The sequence below is a fragment of the Pleurodeles waltl genome, chromosome 1_1 (genome assembly GCF_031143425.1).
Source record: "Pleurodeles waltl isolate 20211129_DDA chromosome 1_1, aPleWal1.hap1.20221129, whole genome shotgun sequence".
Taxonomy (NCBI): Eukaryota; Metazoa; Chordata; class Amphibia; order Caudata; family Salamandridae; genus Pleurodeles; species Pleurodeles waltl.
In genome coordinates, this window is record NC_090436.1 from 827,338,159 (window position 1) to 827,351,974 (window position 13,816).

General features: G+C 50.3%; 1 protein-coding gene across 1 annotated transcript in view; it reads left to right on the forward strand.

The window, feature by feature from the left end:
* The first annotated feature begins 9,018 nt into the window (after positions 1 to 9,018).
* MAMDC2 (MAM domain containing 2) overlaps positions 9,019 to 13,816 on the forward strand; it is a 480,378-nt gene continuing 475,580 nt past the window's right edge. The window contains exons 1-2 of the mRNA XM_069228830.1: positions 9,019 to 9,296; positions 9,990 to 10,103. Of these exons, the coding sequence (XP_069084931.1) occupies positions 9,263 to 9,296; positions 9,990 to 10,103 (148 nt within the window). The 5' untranslated portion in view covers positions 9,019 to 9,262. The remainder of the gene's footprint in view (positions 9,297 to 9,989; positions 10,104 to 13,816) is intronic.

Consider the following 13,816-nt stretch of genomic DNA (forward strand, 5'->3'; position numbering starts at 1 on the left):
GGTCATGGAAGGATTTGGGAGATCGCAGGCAGAGAGAACCTTACTGGGCACAGCCCCACTCTTAAGGTGGAGACAAGCAGTGGACTGATGCGCCCAAATGGAACACTCAGTATATAGGGCTTGTGGACGCCCACAGAAAGATGCTAAAGTTTGGGCCCGATGGCTGGGGAATATCCAGGCTGGTCTAGACTTGCCGTAACCGTAGAGGGTGCCAAACAATACAGTGGACAATTTAATCTCAGCTTTATTGACTGTCTTGAAGTTGTAGGCTGTAAGTCTGGGCTCAAATGGATGTACTGGGTATAGGCATCTTATGTCTGACTTCCGCAACTATGCAAATGTGACACATTATTATTGCTGTTTATTCAAAATAATAAAAATGTGATTATCAGAAAAAAGCATGGGAACTATTTTTGTACAATTAAAAAAGTATGAAAACGTAATTCTACACAGATCCTACTCACTTTGACCTATGGTTATATCAGAATCAGGAGTAGGGACACAAATGCATGTAACCGTTCATAGCAAGAATAATAAATTGAAGCATGCCAAAGAAATTGCTTCATATTTCTGAATGAAGGTTTGAACGATTGCTGAAAAGAAACTCAAGAGAACTGAATCACCCACAATTATTTTGAGCTGATCCCTCGTGGAGGACAGCTAGAAGGTCCGTGCTTGGCATTTCGTATGGGAAGCTAACCATGAGCCCTCACATGAAAAGATGGTGTGGAAACGTGTCAGGCTTTTCATGCAGTCTGTCGTGAATGTACATTGAAAATGTAATGAAAGAGTGTGACATTTTACTACTAATAAAGTTGTGCATCTCCTGAAAGCATTACAACCACCCACTAAAGGACAGAGCAAACGAAAACCCACATTTCTTTAGTCTTGATAGCTCTGCAGGGGCTCCCAATAACAAGTTTGTCTTTCGGACTACTTTGCATCACACTCAGAGGTAATAACAGCAAAAGACCAACATTCATTCAAGCAAAAATCACTACCTACTTACAAATCAGGAAATAGGTTCCAGACTGACACCAAGCTTAATGATTGCTTCTTATAGTCTGAAAACAATTGGTGGCCTGATTTTCTCTGTCCAAATGGCAAGCTTATGGAATTCCCTACCTGCAAGATCAGAGCTACAGAAAATAATTTAGAGTTCAGAAGGATGGTTAAGGACTGAGGGGGTTATTACAACTTTGGAGGAGGTGTTAATCCGTCCCAAATGTGACGGATATACCACCAGCCGTATTACGAGTGCCATAGGATATAATGGACTCGTAATACGGCTGGTGGTATATCCGTCACTTTACCGTCACTTTTGGGACGGATTAACACCTCCTCCAAAGTTGTGATAACCCCCTGAGTATTCCCAACACAATTTAACTAAGAATCCACAAATTTTCATTTTCTGCCTCCAGACAGATCCCTTCCAGGACTCTCCACAACCAAGGAAATTCTAAATCAGCAAAAACCCTTTACAAACTACCTTAATATTAGGGTGAACCGCATCCCTGAAGGAACCTTCCACCCATGCATCTGTCTCAAACAAGCCAGTGCCTAATTTAGAAAATAAAAGAGTGCTGTTGCCCCAAGCTCTGCTCAGAATCCACTGCTGGCACAAGTGCGCCGAATACCAAGGCTGGTAGACTTAAACCACCTCATGCCTCTCTAATTTGCTATCAGACACTTCCTGCCCCCTTTTTCTATCTCGCAGGCTCCTGCTTTTTCCTTTTGTGGTGGTTTTTACGTCTTTTTGTTCCTCAGTTTTTCTGATTTGTGTGTTTTCCCTCTCTTGCTCTCTGTAAATATGTGATGCAGAAAAATAACTGTTGGTTCCCAAAATAACTGTGGCACTGGAACAGGGGCATAAAGGAATGATCAGTGTAACTCCAAGGATTGTTCATGTTTCAAAATCTCATCAGATAAGCTAAATGGCCCATTATTTAGAAATACCACATCACTCAATACCCTATATTTAAACAAAGGGTACAAAGTCAAACAATTTCAATAATGTTCAACATCTATGTAAAAACAGACTATATCAACAACAAAATTGAACAATCTAAGACGCAAGAATTTATATCTCCTGCCCAGAGGTGATCAGCTTTCATCCTTTCTTTTCTACTCTTTATTCATCCCCAGATTGCAACATATCTCAAAAGTCCAAAAAGACCTGCATGAAATTGTATCTAATTTATTGCTAGGGATCATTCACTCTCCTACCACTCTATTTGAATGATAATCTCCTTACACTTCTCCATCTGCCTGCCTTAGTAACTCTGAGCACACTCTACTCTATCACATGCCTGCTGCCTTGTTAGTACAGCTCAGTAAACTAACCATAGCCTTCCTTACAAATCATAACCTCTCCTGCTGAGTAGCCTTCCCTGCAATGCCTATTTTCTAACCTACCCACTTATACCACACTTTCTCTTTCATGTAACCGCTCTATGCTATCTGTCAATATAGAAACTCCTTCACCCTATTAACGTATCCCTTTTTTTTTTCACTTGCATGAACTCACTCTAATATTTATATCTAATTTAGGCCTGGGTGGAATAATAATTCCACTTGTGGAATTGTCAAAATGGGATAACTGAATTACATTTGTAACGTAGAGTTCCTGCCAAATTCCACGAATCGGCACATGGTGGAATTATTCTGCCATTGAAGCCTCGCGATGTTCACAGCAACAACGTAAGGATCCACGTTGCCACTTGTGATTGAGATTTATATGTCCCTAGCGCGATTTCCAGGCACCATGTAGCGTTTTGGTGCCATTTTATGAGACCAGTGGATGTGAGCAGGTGCGGTCAGAGAGGGCTGCCATTTGAGCAGATTTGCTCCTGTTCGAGTAGATTTTCTGCCTGAGAAGCAGTAAAATCAATTTGAATGGCCCTGCGCTCTTGTGCAACGCACAATGCCGTTCACGCTGATTTCCAGCACTGCTCGCACTACTGGCGCTAAATTGAAGCACAAGCTGCATATTTTCAGCCTGTTGGCAGAATTCCACAGAATCTTGTGGAGTTTTTCTGACACTCCACATATTCCATGGAGTAAAACTCCACGAGCTCCGCCCACTCTTAATCCAACTTCTATTAATTTAATTCAACACTAGAAACCAGAGGACATGCTTCTGTTTCCTTAGAGCACAAAACTAACCCAATAAACAATGAATTTACATCAATAATAAATAATCACAGGATTAACTACTAACTTTGGGTTTTGGAGTAGGGTGCTACCCACGATAAATCGCTTCACGCTCTCCTTAGGTGTAGTAAGCGCTATATAAATGTAATGGAGCGACCTCTGACCTGTTTTAGGTCCTGAGCTCGCCCCCCACGTCCGCAGCACCAACCTGCTGTCTCCTGCCTCTGACCCCCGCCCACGCTGCTGCTAGCGTGTTTGAGGCTTCACTTGACCCGTGTGCCGTTTTTCCGCCGTTCTGTAAGTGTTTTTGTATTTTCAGCGCCTTGCCTCTTGCGCTTCTGCCCCCGCCGTGCCCCTTCTGATTGTGCCACTTTGCGCAGTCCTGTAAGTGCGTTTTTACTGTTTTCAAGCGCCTCGCCTTCTGCGCATCTGCCCCCGTTGTGCCCCTCTGATTGCTGTCTCCCCGATTGTATACTGTGCCATTAGTGTATTTCTGTGACTGTTTTTCAAATTGTAACTGTTTTAAAAATTGTGCCCGACTTTTTCTGCCTTGTTTTTTGTGTTTTCGCCCCTTGTGCGCTCCCCCTTGCTCTCCGCTCCCTGCTGCTGCCTCCCTGCGGCTCCGCCCCCCTCGCGCCCCCATTCGCACCTCCCTCCCGCCTCCCGCCTCCCAGCTGCTCCTCCCTCCCCCCTCCCTTCTTAATGGCTGGCGCTGCGCGTCGCGAGTGAGCGACCTCTGACCTGTTTTAGGTCCTGAGCTCGCCCCCCACGTCTGCAGCACCAACCTGCTGTCTCCTGCCTCTGACCCCGCCCACGCTGCTGCTAGCGTGTTCGAGGCTTCACTTGACCCGTGTGCCGTTTTTCCGCCGTCCTGTAAGTGGTTTTCTATTTTCAGCGCCTTGCCTCTTGCGCTTCTGCCCCCGCCGTGCCCCTTCTGATTGTGCCACTTTGCGCCGTCCTGTAAGTGCGTTTTTACTGTTTTCAAGCGCCTCGCCTTCTGCGCATCTGCCCCCGTTGTGCCCCTCTGATTGCTGTCTCCCCGATTGTATACTGTGCCATTAGTGTATTTCTGTGACTGTTTTTCAAATTGTAACTGTTTTTAAAATTGTGCCCGACTTTTTCTGCCTTGTTTTTTGTGTTTTCGCCCCTTGTGCGCTCCCCCTTGCTCTCCGCTCCCTGCCGCTGCCTCCCTGCGGCCCCGCCCCCCTCGCGCCCCCATTCGCCGCTCCCTCCCGCCTCGCGCCTCCCAGCTGCTCCTCCCTCCCCCCTCCCTTCTTAATGGCTGGCGCTGCGCGTCGCGAGTGAGCGACCTCTGACCTGTTTTAGGTCCTGAGCTCGCCCCCCACGTCCGCAGCACCAACCTGCTGTCTCCTGCCTCTGACCCCCGCCCACGCTGCTGCTAGCGTGTTCGAGGCTTCACTTGACCCGTGTGCCGTTTTTCCGCCGTCCTGTAAGTGGTTTTCTATTTTCAGCGCCTTGCCTCTTGCGCTTCTGCCCCCGCCGTGCCCCTTCTGATTGTGCCACTTTGCGCCGTCCTGTAAGTGCGTTTTTACTGTTTTCAAGCGCCTCACCTTCTGCGCATCTGCCCCCGTTGTGCCCCTCTGATTGCTGTCTCCCCGATTGTATACTGTGCCATTAGTGTATTTCTGTGACTGTTTTTCAAATTGTAACTGTTTTTAAAATTGTGCCCGACTTTTTCTGCCTTGTTTTTTGTGCTTTCGCCCCTTGTGCGCTCCCCCTTGCTCTCCGCTCCCTGCCGCTGCCTCCCTGCGGCCCGCCCCCCTCGCGCCCCCATTCGCCGCTCCCTCCCGCCTCCCAGCTGCTCCTCCCTCCCCCCTCCCTTCTTAATGGCTGGCGCTGCGCGTCGCGAGTGAGCGACCTCTGACCTGTTTTAGGTCCTGAGCTCGCCCCCCACGTCCGCAGCACCAACCTGCTGTCTCCTACCTCTGGCCCCCGCCCACGCTGCTGCTAGTGTGTTCGAGGCTTCACTTGACCCGTGTGCTGTTTTTCCGCCGTCCTGTAAGTGGTTTTCTACTTTCAGCGCCTTGCCTCTTGCGCTTCTGCCCCCGCCGTGCCCCTTCTGATTGTGCCACTTTGCGCCGTCCTGTAAGTGCGTTTTTACTGTTTTCAAGCGCCTCGCCTTCTGCGCATCTGCCCCCGTTGTGCCCCTCTGATTGCTGTCTCCCCGATTGTATACTGTGCCATTAGTGTATTTCTGTGACTGTTTTTCAAATTGTAACTGTTTTTAAAATTGTGCCCGACTTTTTCTGCCTTGTTTTTTGTGTTTTCGCCCCTTGTGTGCTCCCCCTTGCTCTCCGCTCCCTGCCGCTGCCTCCCTGCGGCCCCGCCCCCCTCGTGCCCCCATTCGCCGCTCCCTCCCGCCTCCCGCCTCCCAGCTGCTCCCCCCTCCCTTCTTAATGGCTGGCGCTGCGCATCCGCGCCGCTGGCGCGCCTCGCCCGTCTGTGCCCGTCCGCGTCTGGACCGCGCCCAGCGCCACCCCCCTGGTCCTCACGTCCCCCGCAACTCCTGCCTCCGGTACTCGGCCCGCGAACTCCTCGCCCTCAACCCTGGACCCTCCACAGAGTGCTTCCTGGCCACCCCGAAGCACCCCAAAGGACCTTTTTCCTGCCGCACCTGCAACTTCTCCTGCAACAGAACAACGAAGCCAGCAACAAGTGGCCTTCCTGACCGAAACCTGGTGGAACGACTCTTCGGCCCCTGACATCGCCATCGCCATACCTGACGGATACAAGATCACCAGAAGAGATCGCACCAACGGAATCGGCAGAGGGATAGCCATCGCCCACAAATCTACCCTCAAGATCCACACCCACACGGACGACACCGTCAAGACAGCCGAACACCTCCACTTCCAGATTCACACGGACCCCAACACTACCCTCAGAGGAACCCTCATATACCGCCCTCCAGGACCAAGAGCCCCCTTCAGCGACACCGTCTCCGACCTCGCAAGCACCCACGCCCTCGCCTCTCCAGACTACATCCTCCTGGGAGATCTTAACTTCCACCTGGAAAACAACAACGACGCCAACACCGCATCACTGACCACCAACCTCCTCAACCTCGGACTCCGTCAACTGGTCAACACCCCCACCCACATCGCCGGACACACACTTGACCCACTCTTCACCTCAAGCAACCACATCTCTTTCAGCCACATCTCCGAACTCCACTGGACCGACCATCACTGCGTCCACTTCACCTTCAAGAAAAACACCGAACACCACCGCATCCCTCTACCCCCTCACCGCCGCTGGGGAAAAGTCACCGAAGACCAACTGACCAGCACACTCGCCAAATACCCACCACCCGAACCCACCGACCCGAACACCGCCGCCATCAACCTCCATCAATGGATCCTCAACTGCGCCAACACCTTAGCACCACTCAAGAAACCCACCGCCAACCAAGAAAAGAAAATAACAGCCTGGTTCACAGACGAACTGACCACCTCCAAACGCACCTGCCAGAAACTCAAGAAGAAAAGGATCCTCGAGCGCACACCCGACAACCTTGCTACCCTCAAGGACGCCAACCGTGAACACCACCAACGGATCCGACTCGCCAAGCGCGCCCACTTCACAGAACGCCTCAACAACAACGCCCACGACTGCAAAGAACTCTTCTGCATCGTGAAGGAACTCTCCAACCCCAACGCCAACGTCAATGACGTCCCTCCCTCCCAGAAACTCTGCGACGATCTCTCCACCTTCTTCCACCAGAAAATCGCAGCCATCCGCAACAGCTTCAACACCGCACCTCCGCCAGACCCCACCCCCGGCGACTCCTCCCACGCCTGCCGCCTCACCACCTGGACCCAAGTTGACGACGCCGAAACCCTAACAACCATGAATTCCATCCACTCAGGCTCTCCCACGGACCCGTGCCCACATCACGTATTCAACAAAGCCGACGCCACCATCGCCCCCAAACTCCGCAAGATCATCAACCTCTCCTTCAACACCGCCACCTTCCCGGACAGCTGGAAGCACGCAGAAATCCAACCCCTCCTCAAGAAACCCAAGGCTGACCCCAACGATCTCAAAAACTTCCGACCGATCTCTCTCCTCCCTTTTCCAGCGAAGGTCATCGAGAAGATCGTCAACGCACAGCTCGCCCACTTCCTAGAAGACAACTCCATCCTAGACCCCTCACAATCTGGATTCAGACGAAACCACAGCACTGAGACCGCACTCCTCGCCGCCACAGATGACATCAGACAACAAATGGACAACGGCGAAACCTCAGCCCTCATCCTCCTCAACCTATCAGCCACCTTCGACACAGTCTGTCACCGCACCCTGTTAACCCGTCTCCACGAAGCCGGCATCCAAGACAAAGCCCTCAACTGGATCGCATCCTTCCTCTCCGACAGAACCCAGAGAGTCCGACTCTCACCCTTCCGCTCCAAAGCCACCAACCTCATCTGCGGTGTCCCCCAAGGCTCCTCTCTTAGCCCAACGTTGTTCAACATCTACATGGCCCCCCTCGCACAACTGGCCCGTCATCACAACCTCAGCATCATCTCCTACGCCGACGACACCCAGCTCGTCCTCTCCCTGACCAAAGATCCGCTCACCGCCAAAACCAACCTCCACGAGGGACTAAAATCCATCGCCGAGTGGATGAACAACAGCCGCCTGAAGCTCAACTCCGACAAAACGGAAGTCCTCATCCTCGGACGCACCCCCTCGGCCTGGAACAACTCCTGGTGGCCCACCGCCCTCGGACCACCACCCACCCCAGCTAGCCACGCACGAAACCTCGGCTTCGTCCTCGACTCTGCTCTCACCATGTCCAAACAGGTCAACGCCGTCTCCTCTTCTTGTTTCAACACCCTCCGCATGCTCCGCAGGATCTTCAAGTGGATTCCTACAGGAACCAGGAAGACGGTGACTCAAGCCCTCGTCAGTAGCAGACTTGACTACGGCAACGCACTCTACACAGGCATCCCAACGAAAGACATCAAACGACTCCAACGCATACAGAACGCATCCGCCCGCCTGATCCTCGACATACCCCGCCGATGTCACATCTCCCCCCACCTGAAGGACCCCCACTGGCTCCCTGTGGATAAAAGGATCACCTTCAAACTCCTCACCCACGCACACAAGGCATTACACAACACCAGACCCACCTACCTGAACACCAGACTCAACTTCTACGTCCCCACACGTCAACTCCGCTCTGCCAACCTCGCCCTCGCTATCGTCCCCCGAATCCAGCGCAAGACCTCTGGCGGCAGATCCTTCTCCTTCCTCGCCGCCAAGACCTGGAACTCTCCCCACCTCACTACGCCAGTCCCAGGACCTCCTCACCTTCAGGAGACTCCTCAAGACATGGCTCTTCGAACGCTAGCAGCACCCCCTCCCCCCCCCCCCCCCCCCGCCCCCAGCGCCTCGAAACCCTGTCGGGTACATAGCACGCTCTATAAATTCACTGATTGATTGATTGATTAATTACAACTATTAGAGTTAGAAAAACAGGTCTCGGGGGTAGTCCAGCCTCCAGGCATACTAACCAAAGAAGAGGATCGGTAGTATAGGGTCTTCAGGCATGCACGACTCCAGATTTTGGCTTCACTTCGTGAAGTAATTGTGTGACCCCCATACGCTTGTGGATGGTACGGGGCATTAGCGATGGGAGTTAAAAGGATGCTGTGTGAAGTTTCTTTCCGCGTATCTGCAGTGTGTCAAAGAAGCAGGGGGCACCCCCTCACCCCCTAGCCTCCCACCCCACTCATCCCATCCCTCCAGCACTCTCCATCGTCCTCCTCCTTTTCCTCCCTCCTCCCATGCTTGGAGACACGGCTTCTCTGCCTCAGCCTATCCCAGCCAACCCCGGCTCTCCATCCCTGACAGAGTGGAGAAAGGAGGCCAGGCACCCGGCCAGGCCGCCAAGCGCACACAGCCAGCGCAGATCTGTCAGCAGCAGCAGCAACTTCCCCAGTCCTGGCAGGGTCTTCTCGCCGGAGACTCCCCGCCCGGGCTTGCTACCCTCTCCCAGCCTTCTCCGGCTGAAGGGCCCTCGGCGGGTAACTCTCCGCAGAGCTCCTCACACTGTGCAGCCTTCCAGGCAGGCGGGATTATGCTGCTGCCATGTCTTCTCCTACTGCAGCAAGGTAGGGGCTGCGGGCGCCGGGCTGCATGGATGCTGTTTGGAGTTTGCATGTCACAGGTTAGGGCTCGTGCCATGATTTGTCTGGTGCTGAGGGAAAGGCTTTGTCCCGCATCTTCACCTCACTGTTAGTGCACGTGATCGCAGGTTAGGCACCCCTTTGTTAAACTTTTGCAAACACGGGAAAAGGTTATAAATCTGGCACTTCTTCGCCTCATGTGTATGTTATGCGGGAAATAGGTGTGCACACCTTTACCTTCCGGTGAAAATTAGTTTGTGCGCCATCAGCAGCAAGCGCAAAATGCGTGCACTACCGAAATAAGGGTTTGGAAGAGCGCACAGTTTTCCTGTGGGTGCGTGTGAGGACGTGCCTACTTATGGACAAAAGGTGAAAGCAGGCATGCATGCTTTGCACAAGCCGTCCAGCATTTGCAGCGCGCGCGTGCAAGGACAGTCAATGGAGTGCTGTGCGATTGACCCTGAATTCGGAGGAAGAATGGGCTCGCGCGCATGCACCTCTTGTTCTACTGCTTGCAGCCGCCGAAAGTGTGTATCGCCTGCTGGTGCGTCTGCAGGGTACAATGCACTGAGACAGTTACACTGGCCAGCGTTTGAAAGGGGACAACATGAGCTATGGGTGTCAGACGTCTTATTGGTTTGGAATGAAATGTGTTCATTCGCCCCCTCACGCCCACAGCTCTGCAGTTCGCTGGTGCAGCTGACCTCGCGCCTGGCTCCTGCGCCTTTGAAGACGACACATGCGCCTACACCCCGGACTTCTCCTCCCTGCCCTGGATGCTAAATGAAGAAGGTCAGTCTGGGTCGTGCGTCGCACAGTTGTTGCCAGTCTCATGTATTACTGCTTGCCTTTAGAGCTCTTCTCCTTCCAATTGGTTGTAGCTAATAGTAAGTGAGGAATTTGGATGCTATATTTAACAGTTGATGAGGGAGGAGTTACCCGCTTCAAGTGTACAGTGGTCATTTGTTCTTTTTTTTTTTAAGTCAGCTCACTGTTAAAATGTAGTGTCCTACGGATTTACTAAACCACTAGGGTGACTTGGATTAACAGTGAAAGACTACTGCACTTATTTCACGTTTGTACGTATTCAAACTTGAGTGAACTACTGCTACACTAAGGTGATGGTAAAATGCACAATTAGAGCTTGATTTATTAAAAGAAGGGCTCAAATGTCGCTCATTCCTGTGGTTTATGCAGCAGTTACACCTAGGTCTCTTACGATGACCACTTCCCCCAAAGTAATGAAAGGCATGCTTGAGTTAATCTCAGCCACTGTTGATGGCTCGGGGCCACATCCCACATATTATTTTCACCTACCATTCCACTTTAGACAGAGACCAGCCAAATGCACATCAGCCTTTGTCATGCTTCAGTAGGAAAAGTTCAAGTGATCTGCGAGGTCAGCGTGAGGCCTGTGGCCCAGGTATAGAATTGCATCTTGCACTTATTTTCAATGAGCTTTGCACAAGTTAGTGTAGCAAGTGCAGTAACCAAATTAGTGGCTATGCTGTCTGGCACACATGCACTAAGTATTTAACACTGTGAGTTAGTGCACAAGCTGCATACAGCACAGATCGGAAACATTGAATGTCAACCAGTGCTTCATGAGTCGAACTTTGGTTGCTGCACATCATGTAATAAAGATGCACAAGGTGTAACAACATATGCAAAATCAGACACAAAAAGCAAAACTGAACATATTCCTCTTTGTTCAGCTGACAAGTAACAATGAGGTGCAAAAACAAATTTGATCACAGTTGCTAAGGTTATTTGTATAATAGTGTTTCGGCACCCATTATGACTATGACTACCTAGCACAGAATAGGGACTTACGTGTGACACTTAAGTGATGTGGTAAAACATTTTGCCATAATTCACTGAAGTAGTTGGACAGAAAAAATGCAGAAAACATGCTGGCTGTGTCACCAGGCAGTATAGGCAAACCTTAGATCCAAAAGCTAAGTATGGAAGAGCCTTCATTTCCACTATTACCTCATGAATTACCTCACAAATGGAAAGAAGACCCGTTACTCAGAGTAGACATGCCTTATACACTCACTTGTCTTTCATGAGGACTTCAATGACCCCCTAAGCTTACAGTTAAATCCAGTCGCAGCTTGCGGTGGTTATGGGGGCGCCACACGTGGGGGTGGGAATATCAATAAAATGAAAAAATAAAAAAATCCTGCCTGGACGCCGCACCTCTGCTCCTTCCTTGTTTCAGCAGCAGGCAGGCACAGGCTCCCATCCTGCCCTGCAGCCAATCCTGACACTGCTCAGAGCAGCATTAGGATTGGCTGGGATTGCCCAGCCAGGGCGCTCCCAGGCAGACTGGGAGCCTGAGTCTGCTCTCTCCAGCCGTGCAACACAGTGCTGGGATGGAGAGAGCACATGTGTGTTTGGCCAGCCTGAGACAGCCGACCAAACACACACGCACACTGAGGGGAAGTGCTCGTCATCCCCAGTGCCCCACCCCTTTAACAACAAAAGGATAATAAACATAGTTTATTATCCTTTCATTGTTAAAGGATTTGCAACAGTTGCTGCTGTGGGGGTGGGGGGGGGGAATGAGAGGGGGTAAGGGCGATGCTCCTCCGCCATAGCCAAGGAGCTGCCACTGATTAACTAATTTTTATGCTTCATACAAAAAGTGATAGGTGGAATGCGTGAATTAATCTCAGCAGCTGGGAACTAATTACTCAGAGCAGCATCCCAGTCCATTGTTATATGCACACCATGCCACCTCATTTTAGACCCAGATATATGTAAATCCGTCTTGACACTGCTCCAATAGGAACAGTCCAGACCGAAGTGCCAGGGTTCCCTGCAGTTGACGAACGCTGCCAATGTGTTCTGATAACAGCGCCAGGACACATGCACATAAACACATGCCCTCTAGATGTAAATAATTTATTTCAGTTAGCAATTACCTCAGAAGAAAGTACCACGTTCTCTACCTTATGCCTGCTAGTTGGCACCATCATTAATTAGCAGGGGATTTCCCGCCTAACTTGACTGAAGTCGGATTTTCACTTTGAAGGTGCCTTCAGTTGTTTTCCTTGCTTTATCTCACAAGCAGAATACTTGAAACGCGCTTTGTTCGCACGAACAACGCCCCATTGAACGTTCGAATGCAGGGTGCACTCCCACCTATGCCTGTGTGTTTATTTTACATGTATGTACAGGCGCTTACTTTCCCGGTTTACTGGTTCATGAAGTCTGAGCACGTGTTTTCAACCCTGGACAAAGCATTGTTTCGCTCGTGCAGACTCGCAGCTCGCAGAGGTATCTTAATTAGGATGACGAATGTTCCGCGGAGACAGGGGGTTATCACATGATTCATGGGCTCTCGGGGGCGGCCCAGACGACCTCTGAGTGTTTGCAGAGTAACCGCTGCCCACATGTTTCCTGCTGTGTCAGACTTGTCATATTTGCCGATATGCATTTTCTAGACCCAGCTCCCTCAGCTAACAGGCTCACGTCACTGCTAATTCGACTGATGTCTGTGTCAGACACATCCAGAGAGCGACCAGTAAACGCCAGGTAATGGTACTGTAGTGATGGCAACAAGAGCATACATGTGCTCGTGCCTTTTTACGTGTGTATGCTGGTTCAGGTTGCAGACCAGTCATTGACAAACACGAGTCACCCTTTTACTAAAAGTTAAACACTCCAAGCTAAAAAGGATTTACAGGGTCATTTATTGCCTTCATTGGGCAATGTAGCTATACAGTGGCATGTTATAGCCTAATTTAAAGGGGTACACCATCCGTCATAAATATATGTCCGCCACATCTTGGTTGTATGCTTTCCCACTTTACTGAATCATTTATGTCACGTGCTGTCCCCCTTGGGGATATGTTTGGAAATGCTCCAAAATCACCAGGGTCTCCCAAAAGAAATCTCTGACGTCATGCTTCACACAACCCTTAATCTTTCGTGCCCCAGGTAACTTCACATATCTGGTGTCCTGCTTGCCCAAATAAAATAATTAGAGCTTTTTTTTACTGATGTTAATTAAAATAAATATAATAATATAAGCTACTACGTCCTTATGCAACGACCATTTGGCCATTTTATACGTTGAAGAGTCAAGGACTAAAAAATACCACTCAGTAATCATTCAAGGTACAAAATAGACGGCTCCAAACTAATTCTTCTAACATCTCATTTTTGCACAAAAACAAGCGCCATATCTCAGAAACCAAATCCTAACCAAACACCATTAATCTTTTCTACACAAAATGTACGTGCAATACAAAATGTCACATTTTCGTCCGTGGTGCGTGGGTTCATGCTTTTTACACTACTTCCCTTTCACCACCCTTTCACTGTTTAAGGCTGCGCAACATCTCCTTTCCTTCTGCACCTCTCCAACCTGGCACTGGACTTCACTGTTGGCCGATGCTCCACCAAGCACTTTCTTCTTGAGGCCCACGCTTTGCCAAAAATGGCCTGTCATACACAACAAACATCTTCCCTTTTTGCATGCCAGAGAAGGGTCT